The sequence below is a fragment of the Alexandromys fortis genome, unplaced genomic scaffold (genome assembly GCF_014885135.2).
Source record: "Alexandromys fortis isolate MF-2015 unplaced genomic scaffold, M_Fortis_MF-2015_v1.1 scaffold_25, whole genome shotgun sequence".
Classification (NCBI taxonomy): domain Eukaryota; kingdom Metazoa; phylum Chordata; class Mammalia; order Rodentia; family Cricetidae; genus Alexandromys; species Alexandromys fortis.
Genome location: NW_026067904.1, coordinates 386,596 through 402,342, shown reverse-complemented (window position 1 = coordinate 402,342; position 15,747 = coordinate 386,596). Strand labels below are relative to the sequence as shown.

At 46.7% G+C, this 15,747-nt stretch overlaps 1 protein-coding gene across 2 annotated transcripts in view; it reads right to left on the bottom strand.

The window, feature by feature from the left end:
- Nucleotides 1-4,079: 4,079 nt before the first annotated feature.
- Nucleotides 4,080-15,747, bottom strand: part of Dnajc18 (DnaJ heat shock protein family (Hsp40) member C18) — a 34,048-nt gene continuing 22,380 nt past the window's right edge. For both annotated transcript variants that reach the window (XM_050135077.1, XM_050135078.1), the window contains exons 7-8: nt 14,575-14,747; nt 4,080-7,954 (exon numbers count right to left, since the gene is read on the bottom strand). In XM_050135077.1, the coding sequence (XP_049991034.1) occupies nt 7,830-7,954; nt 14,575-14,747 (298 nt within the window). In that variant the 3' untranslated portion in view covers nt 4,080-7,829. The remainder of the gene's footprint in view (nt 7,955-14,574; nt 14,748-15,747) is intronic.

Here is a 15,747-nt window from a genome sequence, read left to right as displayed (position 1 = left end):
CCAGCCAATGAGACTGCAACGCCACAGAGCGCCCTGGCAACCGGGGGCGGGGACTTCCTCTGTTAACAAGGCCGAGGACCGGCTTTCAGAAAGCTTCTCGAGGCCGGGGCGTGTCGCGCAGTGGGTAGAGCGCTGGCCGGGGAAGAGCCAGGATGGATTCATCCCTCAACAATGCAGCAACAAATGACTGGGCTTGGTAGTTTAAGATGGAAACCTCAGCATTCAGGAAGCTGGAAGATTGTGAGTTCAAGACCAGCCATGATCTACATGGAAAAGCCCTGCCTCAAAATAACAAAGCCCACAAAAATACAGACGCTCAGTTGAAAGAGTGCGTGCCTCTTATTAGCATGCATGGAAAGCCTGTAATCCCAGCACTTTGGAGGTAGAGGCAGGAGATAAGAAATTCAGAGTCATATTTTCATACATATTGTCAAACATAGCAAGTTCAAGGCTAGTTTGGTGGTTGGTGGCTCACAACCATCCTTAATGAGATCTGGTGCCCTCTTTTGGCCTATAGGCAGACATGCAGGCAGAACACTGTACACATAATAAATAAATAAATCTTAAAACAAACAAGCTGGGCATGGTGGCAGATGCCTTTAATCTTCACCCTCTGTAAATTCCAGGATAGCCAGAGCTACATAATGAGACTTTGTCTCAAAAAAAAAAAAAAAAAATCAAGGGGGTGGGAAGTTGGCAAGAGAAGCAGTCAGTAGAAACCTCATGTGGGCATAGTCTATAGTCTATACTGTCCTGTATTGCCACTAGCCTTGCCTGGTTCTCAAAATGTGACCTATGTGCCTAAGAATTTCAGAAAAAAAATGTTTTACTTTTACGTGTATCAGTGTTTTGCCTGATGTATATCTGTGCCTAGTGCCTGTGGGAGCTCAGAAACGGGGCCTTAGATTCCCTGGAACTGAAGTCATGGATGGTTGTGAGCCACTTTGTGGGTGCTGGGAACTGAACCTGGGCCTTCTGAAAGGGCAGGTGCTCCTGAATGCTGAGTCATCTCTCTAGTCATGTGCCTAAGTATTTAATTTTTTAAATGTTTTGTGTGTGTGTGTGTGCGCGTGCATATGTGTGCAGGTGCCCATAGACGCCAGAGGAGCTGGATTCCTTGCAGCTGCAGTTATGGATGGTTGTGAACCATCTGATGTGGGTGCTGGGAAGTGAACTCTGGTCCTCTGGGAGAGCAATGCATGCTTGTAACCACTGAGCTGTCTCTCCAGCCTCCTGCCTAAAAATTTTTAAAGTTTTTTTTATTGTTGTTGTTTTTTCTAAAAAAAAAAAAAAAAACATCTTTAGTGATAATTTCCATTGTAGGAAAGAATTATAGGCCTGTTCCACCACACCTATGTAGTTGTTATCTTTAGTTTTGTGGATAGTGGTGTTTTAGACATGTCTCTGTGGTGGTCTGACTAGGAATGGCCCCCATAGTCTAGTGTTCGAGTGCTTGGCTCATAGTGGTTGGCACAATTAGGAGGTGTGGCCTTGTTGGAAGAAGTGTGTCACTGTGTGTGTGTGTGTGTCACTGTGTGTGTGTGTGTGTGTGTGTGTGTGTGTGTGTGTAGGGCCTTTGAAGTCTTACATGCTCAAGCTAGGCCTAGCGTGGCACAGTCTCCTGCTGCAGAACTCTCAGCTCCTCCAGTACCGTGTCTGCCTGCCTGCTACCATGCTTCCCACCATGACGATAAAGGACTGAACTTGGAAACTCTCAGCCAGCCCCATTGAAATGTTCGTGCGCTGCCTAGCCATGGTGTCTCTTCCCAGTCTCCGTGTGTCACTCCTGCTGCCTTGCACGCTGTGGCTCGGGCTTGACTTCAGCGTGCACCAGCCATCTTCCCCGGGGTTCTGAGTCACCACCCTCAGCAGACTCTCCGCGAGCAGCTCATTTTGGAAAGTGGCACTTCACGGCTCATCTCAGACAAAACCAGACTAGAACTTGGTCTAGCGGACCAGTGCGTCAATAGTCAGCTATAAGAAATAGTAGTAGAGCTATGGCAGTGCTAGGAAAAAGATAAATAGCCGGGCGGTGGTGGCGCACGCCTTTAATCCCAGCACTCGGGAGGCAGAGGCAGGCGGATCTCTGTGAGTTCGAGATCAGCCTGGTCTACAAGAGCTAGTTCCAGGACAGCTAGGGCTGTTACACAGAGAAACCCTGTCTCAAGAAAAAAAAAAAAAAAAGCAAAATCTTCAAAATGCTAGCTATGATTAGAACTTGGATGATGTTAATGCTGGGGATGAAATAAGCTACTGAAATATTCTAGGTAAGGGGGTAAAGCTGCTACGGTGTAAGTGGATGGTGGTTTTGGAGTGGAGTCTAATGGAATCAGAAGTTCCAGATGTTTTGGAGGGAACAAGTCAGACTTCCATGGCGGAGTATTGCACACCTGGAATCCTGGCACTAGTGATGTCAAGGCAAGAAGAGAAGAAGTTCAAGGCCAGTCTGGGCTTCCTGAGACCCCCCCTTCTAAAAACAACCCCAAAATGAAAACCAATAAGACAGTGGTCTCAACCTTCCTATGCTGCCACCCTTTAATCCATTCCTCACGTTGTGGTGACCCCAAACATAACACTGTTTCATACTAATGCATGACTTTTGCTTCTGTTATTAACTGTATGTAAACATCTGACATGTGACCCCCCCAAAGGGGTCTTGACCCAGAGGTTGAGAACCACTGCACTCGGCATTTGATCTAGACGTCCGAGGTATCATTTGCCTCTGACCCAGCCCACCTAAAATACAGGCAAGTTCTCAAACTCAGCTGTACTGAGTCTCACATGTATGTTGAGCCAAGTAGGACATGTGACCAGTTGGACCATGTAAATACCAAACACCGTGAATGGTATCTTTAAACCAAGACTTTGCTAAGTATGGCCCACTGGGAATATAGCCAGGAAAGAGCTGGGTAGCACCAATGTTTCTGATGCTAAATCTAGGCTTGATCTAGATTGGCTGTGGTACACTGGACTGCTATCTGAAAGTACAGAAGGAATTCTTAGCAGAAGTCACTCCGGTTCCGGTACAGGTGCATCCTTCACCTATAGGCGCTCTCTGTGGGTTCGTTCTCTCTGAAGAGAAATAAAGATTAGGTCGCTCCTAGGTATTTGACTTGAGGATATCATGTTTTATACAGTTATTTCAGGATAGGAACTGGTCTTTATCAACAGGTTCTCTCTCTCTCTCAAGACAGGATTTCTCTGTGTAGCTCTGGCTATCTTGGAACTCTATAGACTCTGAACTCACAGAAATCGCCTGCCTCTGCCTCCTGAGAGCTTGGATTAAAAGTGTGAGGGGTACACCACCAACACCAGGCTTATTTTCACTTTTAATGTGTGTTGTCATTTTTACATTGTTTCTTGCTAAAATTTTATATATAAATTGTGTTTCCAAATTCCCCCCTCCAAAGCCAAAACCCCATTTTCTGCTCCTTCAGAGGACCCACATTAGGTTCTGTCTGTCACTCACATCATGGTGAACAACCGATGCCCTTTCTGGCCTGCAAGGGCGCTGCTCACACATGGCACACATACACACACGCAGACAAAACACCTATACACAGAAAAGGTGATAAATGCAAAACAAAAAATCCTTAGCCAGGAGGTGGCAGCACACACCTTTAATTCTAGCACTTAGGAGGCAGAAGCAGGCGGATCTCTGAGAGTTTTTTTTTAATTTACTTATTATGTATACAATATTCTGTCTGTGTGTATGCCTGCAGGCCAGAAGAGGGTACCAGACCTCATTACAGATGGTTGTGAGCCACCATGTGGTTGCCGGGAATTGAACTCAGGACCTTTGGAAGAGCAGGCAATGCTCTTAACCACTGAGCCATCTCTCCAGCCCGGATCTCTGAGAGTTTGAGGCCAGCCAGGTCTACAGATGAAGTTCTAGGACAGCCAGGACTACACAGAGAAACCCTGTCTTGAACCCCTCCTCCCCCCCCGTCTGGAATTCATCCCATTAGCATTATGTACGATTCTAAACACAGACTACTTCCACAGAGAATCTTTGGTCCAAAGTGACTCCACGCATGAGGTAGTGGACAAAAGCCAAACAAAGAAAAGCCATAAGGTCGCATTTTGTATATAAAATTGTTTAATGTTTACTTTGTTAAAATACACTCATTCTAGATGCAATGATCAGGTGGCCAGACTTTTCAGCATTTTCCCATGTGTCATTCCTGACTCTGGTCACAGAACACTCCCACCTCCAAACACTGAGAGTGATGCAAAGGTAGACTCAGGAACTTGGTGACCACTGCATGAGGTACCAACAGCGCAGGCCCAAACATTAAGATGTATAGTAACTTGGTCCTTTCCCAAAATAAATAATTAGGACACCAATCTAATACTTGAAGTGATACAAACTAAGTGCCAGCTCCTGGGAGGGCAGTGCATGCAGACAACGGGTGGCTGTGTGGCCAGTGCTGGGATCTCAAGGTGCCCCTGGCAGCGCTAGCTCTGAGCACAGTGATGAGGAGAATGAAAGCAGCTGCAGCTCAGCCAGCCTGCTGGGCCCTGATGCCAGCAGGGCATGGCGTTTCCTGTCATGCCTAACAGGTCCCGGAAGCATGCACGGTGATACTATGTTCTTACCTGAGCTGACCAGTGAGGCTGAGATGGCTCCTGCTTGAGCAGATGAACAAGGACAGGGGCTCCTTCCGGCTGCCCTGCTCCTCACCGGTAGGAGCTTCCTTCTCCCTCTCACTAAAGAGAGCACTTCATCTGAACGTCAGTTCCTGGCCCCGGGTGAGCCCTCACTCCCATCACAGTCTCAGTCCTGGGTCTCAAACTGTGAGCCGCACTGGCAGCTAGAAAAGCCATAGCTAAAGAGTTTACACTGCCAGGAAACCTCGTCAAAGACAGAGGCAAGAGTACAAAGCTTATTTTATCAATATGAAGACAAGGTATCTAAATTATAAGCAAGAAATTAAGAGTTTAACGCAATTCTACATAGTGCCAAATAGATTAAACTACCCTTCAACCAGAGCAAGTCTGGCCCTCTTGAGGAAACCAGATGTGAGTACTGTAGTCCATCAGCAGTAAATAAAACAGTACACCAGGCTATGAGAACAGACAGTCGGTGTGACATTTAATGGAGCTGGGCTAGACTGACTCTGAGGTCATCACCAAGATAATTCATCACTGCCATGAAATCCACAAACTATTCATGGCATCCAGCCACTTTCTAGCCCAGGCTGAGGCTGGGAGAGGAGAGCTTTGCGTTCTTCATGGCTAAGAGCTCTCCACAGGCTTGTCTGGTTCATGGGTATATTTTTACAACGCATGGTTTTTGCTGTTGTTTGTTTTGAGACAGGGTTTCACTATGAACTTGCTATGTAGAGCAGGCTGGCCTAGAACTCACAGTAATCTATCTGCCTCTGCTTCCTGAGTGCTGGGTTTAAAGGTGTGTTTCACCGTGCCTGGCACATTTTACAAAGTAAATTCCCTGCTGCTCATAGGTTAAAGAGGTTTTCAAAAAATTCGGAAGGTAAGTCTGGGGATGTAGCTTAGTAGGCTAGCATGCACAATGCCTTAGGTCCTTTCCCCAGCAGCACAGCAGCCAGGAGTGACTCTAGCATTCAGGAGGTAGAGGCAGGAGGGTTTCAGGGTGGTGGCACATACCTTTAGTCTCAGTACTCCAGAGGCAAAGGCAGATCTCTGAGTTCAAGGCCAGCCTGGTCTACAAAGTGAAATCCGGGACAGCCAAGGCTACACAGAGAAACCCTGTCTTGAAACAAACAAAACATAATAATAATAAATAATGATGATGATTAATAATAAAAAGGGGCTTGGTGTGGTGGCACACACCTTTAATCCCAGCACTTGAGAGGCAGAGACAGGCAGATCTCTGAGTTCGAGGCCAGCCTGGTCTACAGAGTGAGTTCCAGGACAGCCAGAGCTACACAGAGAAACCCTGTCTAGAGAAAAAAAAAGTTCAAAGGTTTTGGCTATATTTCAAGGCCAGGCTTTGAGGCCAGCCTGGGATACATGAGGCCCTATCTAAAAAGAAATGAAATATGAACCAGTAACCTTTCAAAGTCAGTTTCATGACAATCTGGGCAGCTCAGGAACTCAGATCTGGCATTGCCCTCCACAGGAAGGCACAACCACCCAGTCTGGGAAATCAATGACTTAGTTCTAGAAAGAACTGTTTTTTCTTCCTCTGAAAGATTTGTATGATCCCTGGTCGTCTAGTGGTAGAAAAAAAAAAGATTTGTATGAAAGGGTCCTACTTTTTAAAAAACATGTATGGGTGTTTTGCCTGCATGTATGTATGTGCACCAGGTGCATGCAGTGACCGTGAAGGCCAGAAGGGGGAGCTGGATACTCTGGGACTGGAGTTACAGATAGTTGTGAGCTGCCACGTGGGTATTTGGAATCGAACCTGAGTCCTCTGAAAGAGCAGCCGGGCTCTTCTTAACCACTGAGCCATCTCTCCAGTCCTGGTCCTGCTTCTGAAAGATCAGCAGGGTAGCAGTCCTGAAGGGTGCAAACTGGTGGCAGAGGTGTTCCAGACGGCAGAAGCATTCCAGGGAAAATCTCTGCTTTGCCAACCTGGCTAGAGTCATCTGAGAAACAGGACGATCTTTCACGTTCTGTACTTCCTCACCTAGTCACATGACCCAGGCCAACCATTTGTCCTGTTCTGATTCATGAAAGAGGGAATGCCAGCTCTGCAAATTTTGAGGAGGCATAAATTTAAAAAAGAGAGAGAGACATGTGAAAACCATTGCTTTGTAGTAGACACTCCATAAATACTGAATGCATGGAAGACCACCTCGTACTAAAATGCACAGGACTCTGAGTCAAACAAAGTGATTGTTAAGGCTAGTATTAGCCCTCCGTGCCACAGAGCCAGGCTCCTCCCTTTGGGTCTCTAGGCCCAAGCCTCCTCTTGGGTTTGACCACTGCACTTCTGTGCATACTTGTGCTCAGGGCACAACCTACCATACTAAATGACGATTTAAAGGGGAAGGGACACAGTGCTCTCTAGTTGCAAAATGGACCAGGAATCTACACCGAGGAGCTGACAGTCTTGTATTTTACCTTCTTCCTTAGCCCTGCCTTGAGCTCATAAAGATTGGTCTGTCTCTGCCTGTGCTAGGATTAAAGGTGTGCGCTACCGCGCCTAGCCTGCTCACAGATTTGACTTTCTAGACCCTTTGAGAGAGCTGACTAAGGAGGTAAAAGGAACCTTACTGGGTAAGGTATCTGATGCCTGTAATCCCAGCTCTTAGGCAGAACATTGCAAATTCAAGGCCATCTTGGAGTGTATAGTGAGTCCCAGGCTAGTCTGGGCTACAGAATGAGCCCTTCTCCCAAAAAAGAAAGAAAAGAAACCACAAATCAGGCAGTTTGCTAATGCTCCTGCCTCAACAAACTTGGATAACACCAAACTACTGGCCAAACAGTTCAGTTTCTCTCTACTCTCCTTAGGAAGGGGAAAACCCAACACTGGGGGATGGCGACTATGGCAGAGAGGTGTGACTCTCAGCAGACGCCATCAGTAACTGTGAAGTGCATTGGCCGAGCCTAGAAATGCCTAGGGAGTGGGCTTTTGCTGCAAGGATGAAGGCAGAAATGCGGGTCTTCTCTGGGATGCCCTGCTCTCCATTCCCGTAACTGAGATGAACTGCCCCTGCCCTGGAGCCGGCCTGGAAGAACTGGATGGTGACGAGCGTGGCTCCATGTCCTGCAGCTCTGCCCAACAAAGTCAGCAGATAGTAAGTGTTCATCATCTCCTAACTTGTATTATAAAATGGATTTGCAATGTAAATAGTAACAAGTAAGAAACCCCCATCCTGAGTCAGGCCGTCTTCGTCTCAGCCGCCCCTCCGGAGGCCGATTAGCTTGGAAAGTTTTTCACAGTTTTCAAGTTTCAGTGACTCTGCCTTCTGCCGCAGCCGCTCATCTCGATACAGCCCCGCCAGATTGGTCAGCTCTGACTCTGAAAAGACACGACAGGTGCTGGTTCGCCAAGGCCGAGCGCTTTCACGTCAGTATCCCTAGACCACACAGGCCTTACTTCCATACCACTCCTCCACCCTGCAGGAGCCCGATGGGCACGGCACCAGGTACTGAGGGGAAAGCCGCCTGGGACCCGACCCCACAGTCTGCGCTCTCATAAGAGCACTAGGCTTAGTTCTTATCAACAAAACATTTGGCCCTGGGCTTAGGAAGCTTGCACAGGTGCTGAAAGAGGAGATGGTCGCGCCTTGCTCCAGTGCCGATCAGACAGCAGGGGGAGAGCCTGGAGCCGCGTCGCCTATTCCTGTCATCCGAACAAAGACAGCTGCTTCATTCTTCCCTCGGCATTGCAGGGCCCTAAGTCACACATGACACGGGGCCTACTCTGGAAGCTGAGCATCTACAGAGGGTCAGGCGGAAGCTTTCTTCATCCTCTCACCACATATAGGGTCCACAACTCAAATGGCTCTTTTAAAAGTGAAATCATCTCAGACCAGTGGCCTCTGTGCCCTTGACTAAATAAATTTCACTTTCTCCTCATGATAGAGTAGGCCATTCTATTTTTAGCTGGAATATAATCTCTGCTGTTTCCCAACTCCATGGTTGTTGGTCTAAGGTTTTTTTTTTTTGTTTTGTTTTGTTTTGTTTTGTTTTTTCGAGACAGGGTTTCTCTGTGGCTTTGGAGCCTGTCCTGGAACTAGCTCTGTAGACCAGGTTGGTCTCGGACTCGCAGAGATCCGCCTGCCTCTGCCTCCTGGGTGCTGGGATTAAAGGCGTGCACCACCATCGCCCGGCTCTTGGTCTAAGTTTTTATTCTCTTGTAAGTTTCTCCTTCTTAGGGGGAGCTCCTGAGATGCACCTTTGGAAACATGTCATGTGTGCCGCATATTAGCAGGACAGCATGCTTGGATGGGCGTCGTGGCTTCTCAGGGCTGCCAGCAGCAGGCAGCTGTTAAAGAACCATGCTTATGAAAATGCTATTTTAATCATTTTGAAATATATCTTCCATCCTTAATCATCTTTGCTGACAGCTTTTGTTTATCTTGGTAGAACAAGATACACCTGTCTGATTAATCAGCAAACTACCCAAATGCAGGAATTAGCCTTCAGCCAGAAGGAACAATGGGCATGGACCTCCGAATAAATGTCTACCAACACAAAACACTGCCTGGCATTTCTGCTCACAATGATTCTATTTACACCAAGTAAGGCCCAAAGTGCAGCGGAGGTGCAGGACTCCAGGGTGGGGTGGATGAGCACGACAACCCTCCCTGAACAATTGGACTGCAGGCCCAGACTCCAGCCAGCAGTGGCTTGGCAGGCAGTAGGTCTCCCAGGCTGCAGAACAATGTGCTTTTTACCCTTGGTGCGGGTGCCCACAGTGCTTGCATGCCAGGGCCTGCCTTGGCACAATCACCTTGCAGGTGATGGGGCTCTGTGGAGGGTCGTGTACGGCACCCAAATGCTAAGCTTTTGCTCCTGCACCCCACTAGGTGCTCAGCATTCCTTCCTAGGGTTCTTTGGCAGGCAGGAAGGCTATGCAGGAGACTTCTGTGAATCAGTCTGCATGCACCTCGTTCTTTACAGTCAGTAAAGGAACTGTGTCCAGGACAGACTCTGCGGCTCTGCTCCTCACTGCACCAAGCCGTTTTGTTTATTGACTTTTCTGTGTCTCATTCTCAGAAGTCCTCATCAGAGGAATGAGAGACTAATGAAGCCTAGTATTTTCTATCTTGACAGCCACTGTAACAAGCTGAAGAGAGATACCTGTCACATGAGACATGGATTGCCTTCACAAAGCTCACTGAAATCAGGGCAGATAATGCTGCTTTGTAGCAATGAAGAGGCACAAGCCAAGGGCCTGCTCAAAGAATATAATACTTCTAACAAATTCTGTTAATACTCAATAACTTAAAAAATATTTGGGGGGATGGAGAGATGGCTCAAAGGCTAAGAGCACTTTTTGCTCTTACAGGACCTGGTTCAATTATCAGCACTCATATGATGTTCATAACTATCCATAACTAGGTCCGGGGGAGCCAATGCCCTCTTCTGACCTCTGTAGACACCACGCACACATGTGGTGCACAGACATACATGCAGACAAAACCTTCACATATAAAATAAAATGAACGAATCTTTAATAAAATTACGAGTATGTATAAGTGCTTCATATAGTGTATATATGTACACCATGCACCGACACACACAGATCTGCGGTCAGAAGAGGGTGCTGGATCCTTTGGAGCTGGGGTTACAATTGTGAGTCACTCCACATTTGTGCCGGGAATGGAGGCCTCGGAAGAGCAGTGAGTACTCTGAACCACTGAGCCGTCGCTTCGGCCCCAGCACTCAATAACCACTAAGTGAAGTTTAAGAAAAATGTCTTTGGAAGAAGCAGGATCAAGAAAATACAGTTTCTCCTTAACAAAGGAGAAAACAAAGCAAAGGAGAAAAAAATGTCCTCTTTAATTGTAACTAGCCATGACCTAGGCCAGGGGACACTGTCCTTCAATCTACTGTGTGAAGCTGTATAAGCCTGGGTTTCACTATGTGCCAGGCCCTGCACTAAGCTACACACACACACACACACACACACACACACACACAAAACCTCTCAGTAGGAAATGATTCTACCCACTCTGTGTCTGCTCTAAGGGATGGAAAGAAGTGCTCAGTCCAGGTCAAGACTCACTCAGCCCCTCTCTGCCCCGGGCCGGGAGGCGGTTCCTGACAGCCACTTGTATCCACACAGCACGATGGGGCCTCTCTCCCTGGCAGTATGTAGAACATGTCGACATCATCCATAGTAAAGGATTACTCACAAAAAATCACCCATATTAGGCATTCCAGGGAAAAGCAAATAAAGGAATAATAAAGATTTTAAAAGACAATGGCTACCCTTGATAAAATTTCCATTTGGTATTTTGCCAAGAGTGAACTTTGTTCTCAAGTGAGTTTATTTTTACAAACTCAAAGTGCTAAATTTAACCTTCCTGGCTGCACTTGCTGCTGGATTCAGAGGGCAGATGCTGCTTCTCAAATGGCACTGGAGTGGTGTGGAGGCTCCACACACCCATTGTGTTTAAATGCTAGGAACAGAACCTCCATTCAGAACTGGTGAACCGCACACATCAGGCTCATTCATGGATTTGTGTGTGTGTGTGTGTGTGTGTGTGTGTGTGTGTGTGTGTGTGTGTGTGGCTGTTTTTAACTGAGGGTGGATCCTAGGATTTCATATATACTGCTGGGCAAACCACCAAGTCATACCCTCAGTTCTTTTTTAAAACAGAACAAAACAAAAAAGCAAAATGAGATAGTGCTTATTAAGTTGCCCAGGCTAGCCTTGAACTCACTCTGTAGCCACGGCAGGTCCTGAATTTGTGATCCTCCTGCTTTAGCTTCCCAGAGATTACAGGGCGGGATTACAGGCCTGTCCTACCAGCTGTGGCTCTCACAGAGTCTTCACTTGTGCCTGGACAGAGCCACAGATCTGAACAAGCCTTGTGTGGACGGGAACAAAAGCTCAAACACCACTCTTGGTGAAATCTTTCATCTTTTTGCATTGCATCTTAATGCTGCAAAGTAGAATACGATACATGTGCATGCACAAGCGTGTGTGTGTGTACACCTGTGCGCTTGTGTGTTTGTGTGCACATGCACATGTATGTGGTGTGTGTGTACACCTGTGCTTGTGTGTTTATGTGTGCACATGCACATGTATGTGGTGTCATATGAGTTCTTATGTGTGTGAGGGTCTGAAGAATGCAAAATGAAGATTTTCGTGTAGTTCCTGCAGAAAGCAATAAATCCAAACCATTCCTGTGCCCATCACAGAGGGGCGGTAAGGACACATTACTGTGGCTTTCACCGGATTTAGATCCACATAGATTCTTGCTCCTAAATTTTTTCCTGGGGTAGGTCTTGCTGGGAAACATCTCTAAGTCCAGCACTCAGAAGCAGAAGCAAGAGAATCTCTGAGTTTGAGGCCACCTGGACTATATACCAAATGCTTTCCCTATTTCTTTTTCTTCCTTTCTTTCTTTTCAAATTCCCTTTATTTATTTTTTGTGTGTGCGTACCCTCATGCATGAACCATATCATGTATGTGGTAGTCAGAGAGCAACTTGTGGGAATCAGTTCTCTCTCTCCACTTCTGGGTCCTGGACTGACCTCAGGTCAGGCTTGGTGTCCAGAGCCTTTACCCACTGACCCACCTCACCAACCTGATTTTTTTCCTAAGAGTCTTACTACTATGAAGCTCAGTCTGACCTTAAACTCAAAATCTTCCTCTCTTTGCCTCCCTAGTCCTGGGATCACAGGCCTTCCTATACCACCACACACAGATCTTTCCTGATTTTTAAAAGATAAAACCCAATTTAAACAGCCCAGTCTGCATAGTGAGACCCTGTCTCAAAAATCCCTAAACAAACAAACAAAATTAATTTAACAATGAAGTATTTAACTTCCCCTCATTTGGGGGGTAGCCAGCTTTGCCCTGTAGAAATGGAGGGCAGAGGCGAAGTCCCTGAGGGGAGGGATAAGACACCAGCACTGAACCGTTCCTCACGTTCCTCCTCAGCGCCCTGCTTTGCAGTAGGAGAATCTTCTCTGGCATGTGTGGAGCTCCTGTCCTGAAGTCAGGACTGTGCCTGCAGCCCAGGACACAGAATTAGTAAGATAGTCTGCTTCTGGGGCCAGCAGTCCGGAGAGGGAACCGGCATGCACCTATGGACCACTAATGCTGTTGATCAGTACCGTGCTAGCAGGAAGAGCAAAGTGCTTTAAACACAGGAAGGGTGGGTTAACTCGGTGGGAGGCAGGAGTACGGATGGGTCAGCAAGGGCTTAGAAGCACTGTGACCAAAGGACTAATTTTATCAGTATACACTTAAAGACATCTAGAAATAAAGCTTAAAAGATGCATTATGGTTTGAAGAATAATCGATCAGAGCCCAGTTTGCAAAGCCAAGATGCAGTTACTTTGTGTGTGTGTGTGTGTGTGTGTGTGTGTGTGTGTGTGTGTGTGTGTGTTTCTAAATTGCGCATGGGGGCAGTTTGATTGGAATTTAAAATGAAACTACTAGCTGAGACAGGGCTACTGCCAGGACGCCCCGTAACACCTGGAGCTGTAAGCCAAGCGGGAGACACCGTCTCTTGTGAGCGAGAGAGAAGAAAGCTCTTTCACGTCCACGCTACTGAAAAGCCAGCAGGAGTCACTCACTCTTCTATGCTCCACAAGCAACAAGACACCAGATTCCAGGCTAACAACTTCTTTTGTTCTTACTGGATTTTGTTTTGTTTTGCTTTTTTGAGATAGGGTCTCGCTGTGTAGTTCTGGCTGTCCTAAAATTCTGTAGACCAGGCTAGTCTCTAACTCCTAGAATCGCCTGCCTCTGTCCCGAGTGCTGGGATCATGGTATGTGCCACCACTGCTTGGCTCAAGTCAGCAACTAAACTTCTGGTATCACTCAAAAAGGGAGGCTGGCTCAATCAAATTTCTTTCTAGGTAATGTGTGATTTAGGGACTGTGAAGGAAACCAGATAGCACTGAGAACTTTATGAAGAAGCTTGGGATGCAAAATGGGTCCAGTGACTGGCAACAAGAGCAACAGTTAGGATGCACCAAGTCCCACAGGTGTCCTCTGACTGTCACACACAAGTTGTGCATTTGTACACGGCCCTTCTTCTTCTTCTTCTTCTTCTTCTTCTTCTTCTTCTTCTTCTTCTTCTTCTTCTTCTTCTTCTTCTTCCTCTTCCTCTTCCTCCTCCTCCTCCTCCTCCTCCTCCTCCTCCTCCTCCTCCTCCTCCTCCTTCTTCTTCTTCTTCTTCTTTTAATGTGCATTGGTGTTTTGCCTGGATGTATATCTATGAGAGGGTGTTAGATCATGGAGTTGCAGGCAGTTGTGATCTGCCATGTGAGTACTGGGAATTGAATGTGGGTCCTCTGGAAGAGCAGGAGGTGCTCTTAACCTCTGAGCCATCTCTTTAGACTCTTGTACATGTTCTTGCACAGATAAAAGCAATTTTTTGAAAAAAGAAAAAAAAGGCAGGTAGTAAGACAGAAGAGCTAGTACATACCTATAATCTAAGTCCTCAGGAGGATCAAAAATCCAGGGCTGCATAACAGCAGGTTAGAGGCAGAAACAGGCAGATTTCTGAGACCAGCCCGAACTACACAGTGAGTAGTCACAAGTCAGGGATGGGCAGTGGTGGCTCACGTCTTTAATCCTAGCACTTGGGAGGTAAAGGCAGGCGGATCTCTGTGAGTCCGAGGCCAGACTGGTCTACAGAGTGAGTTCCAGACAGCCAGGACTGTTTTACAGAGAAACTCTGTCTTGAAAAACAAAAAACAAACAAACAAACAAGTCAGTTAGGGCTATGTAGTAAGCCCATCCCCCTGTGGGGGCAGGCGGCAGAGAAGAAGATACAACAGGAGAATACAATGATGCCCAAGTTCCTAAGTTTTCCAGTCCTGGTCACATGTCAATAAACGTCCATTCTTTGCGGTATTATCTGAGTGAGTGTCTGCTCTGTCTCTGTTTAAGGAGGGGGTCAGAAGGCTGGGAGACCTCATGACAGCCTGCTTGGCCTTACTTACTTTGCTGTTTCTCCTTCCAACAGCTTGTCTGAATGTAGTCAATATAGTCTTTCTCAATTGTTTTCTCCAGGTCACGAAGAGAAGCTCCTCTGTAGGCCTTGTCAAAGTTTTTATCCACGAAGTAAGGCACCTGCAGGTTCTGCGTTTCTCTAGAAATGGTATAGCCCAAGGTTCTGAAACAGAGAGTGGCTCACATCAGCTAGTGCTACTTGTCAATCTTACTCTTAGATGGCCTCTAAACATGACTGCCAGCATCTCCTAACATTTGTTAGCACTATAGGCAGTGGGAGGCAGGAGTACGGATGGGTCAGCAAGGGCTTAGAAGCACTGTGACCAAAGATTGAAAGCAAGCAATTTGACAATTACCAAAGTAGCTTACAGTTTATTCTCTCTCTCTTTTGGTAAGGTATAGCAGAAGAGGGTACCTGATCCCATAGGGCTCCAGTTATGGTTGTGAGCATGTGGATGCTGAGAGTTGAGCTCAGAACCTCTGCAAGAGCAGTCAGTGCTCTTAACTGGAGCATCTTTCCAGCCCAAGGCTCGCCTTTCTTACAAGTCTTTCTGTGTGAAAAGTAGAATGACTAAACCTTTAAAAGTTTGTTTTGAGGGTTGTAGATGTGGCTCAGTTGGTATAATGTTTGCCTAACATACAGGAAGCCCTGGACTTTTTCCTAGTACCAAATAAAACTAGTAGTGGCACACCTCTGTAGAAGGAGGATGAGAAGTTCAAGGTCATCCTCAGCTACTCGGGGAGTCCAAGTCTAGTCTTGGCTGTATGAGACCATGTCTCAGAATAATTTGTGGAAGACATGGCACTGGGGAAATGGCTCAGCAGGTAAAGGTTTTAGCCATGTAAGCCTGAGGATCTCAGTTTGATACCTGGAACCCATGTAAAAAGCCAGACAAAGTGGGAAGCATCTGTAATCTCAGCACTTCTCCAGTAAGGTGGGAAGTAGAGCAGAGAGTTAGCTGGAAGCACATAGCCCAGCTAGCCTGGAATATGAAACAGTGGCTGAAACAAGAGAGACCTAAGGTAAGGTGCTGTGGGATAATGATCTTGTACACTGTTAAGATTTCTCACTTGTATAGGTTTAATGTTGATTGTCCAGTAACCAGGCAGGAAATATAGGCGGGACAAGCAGACTAGGAGAATCCTGGGAAGAAGAAAGGCAG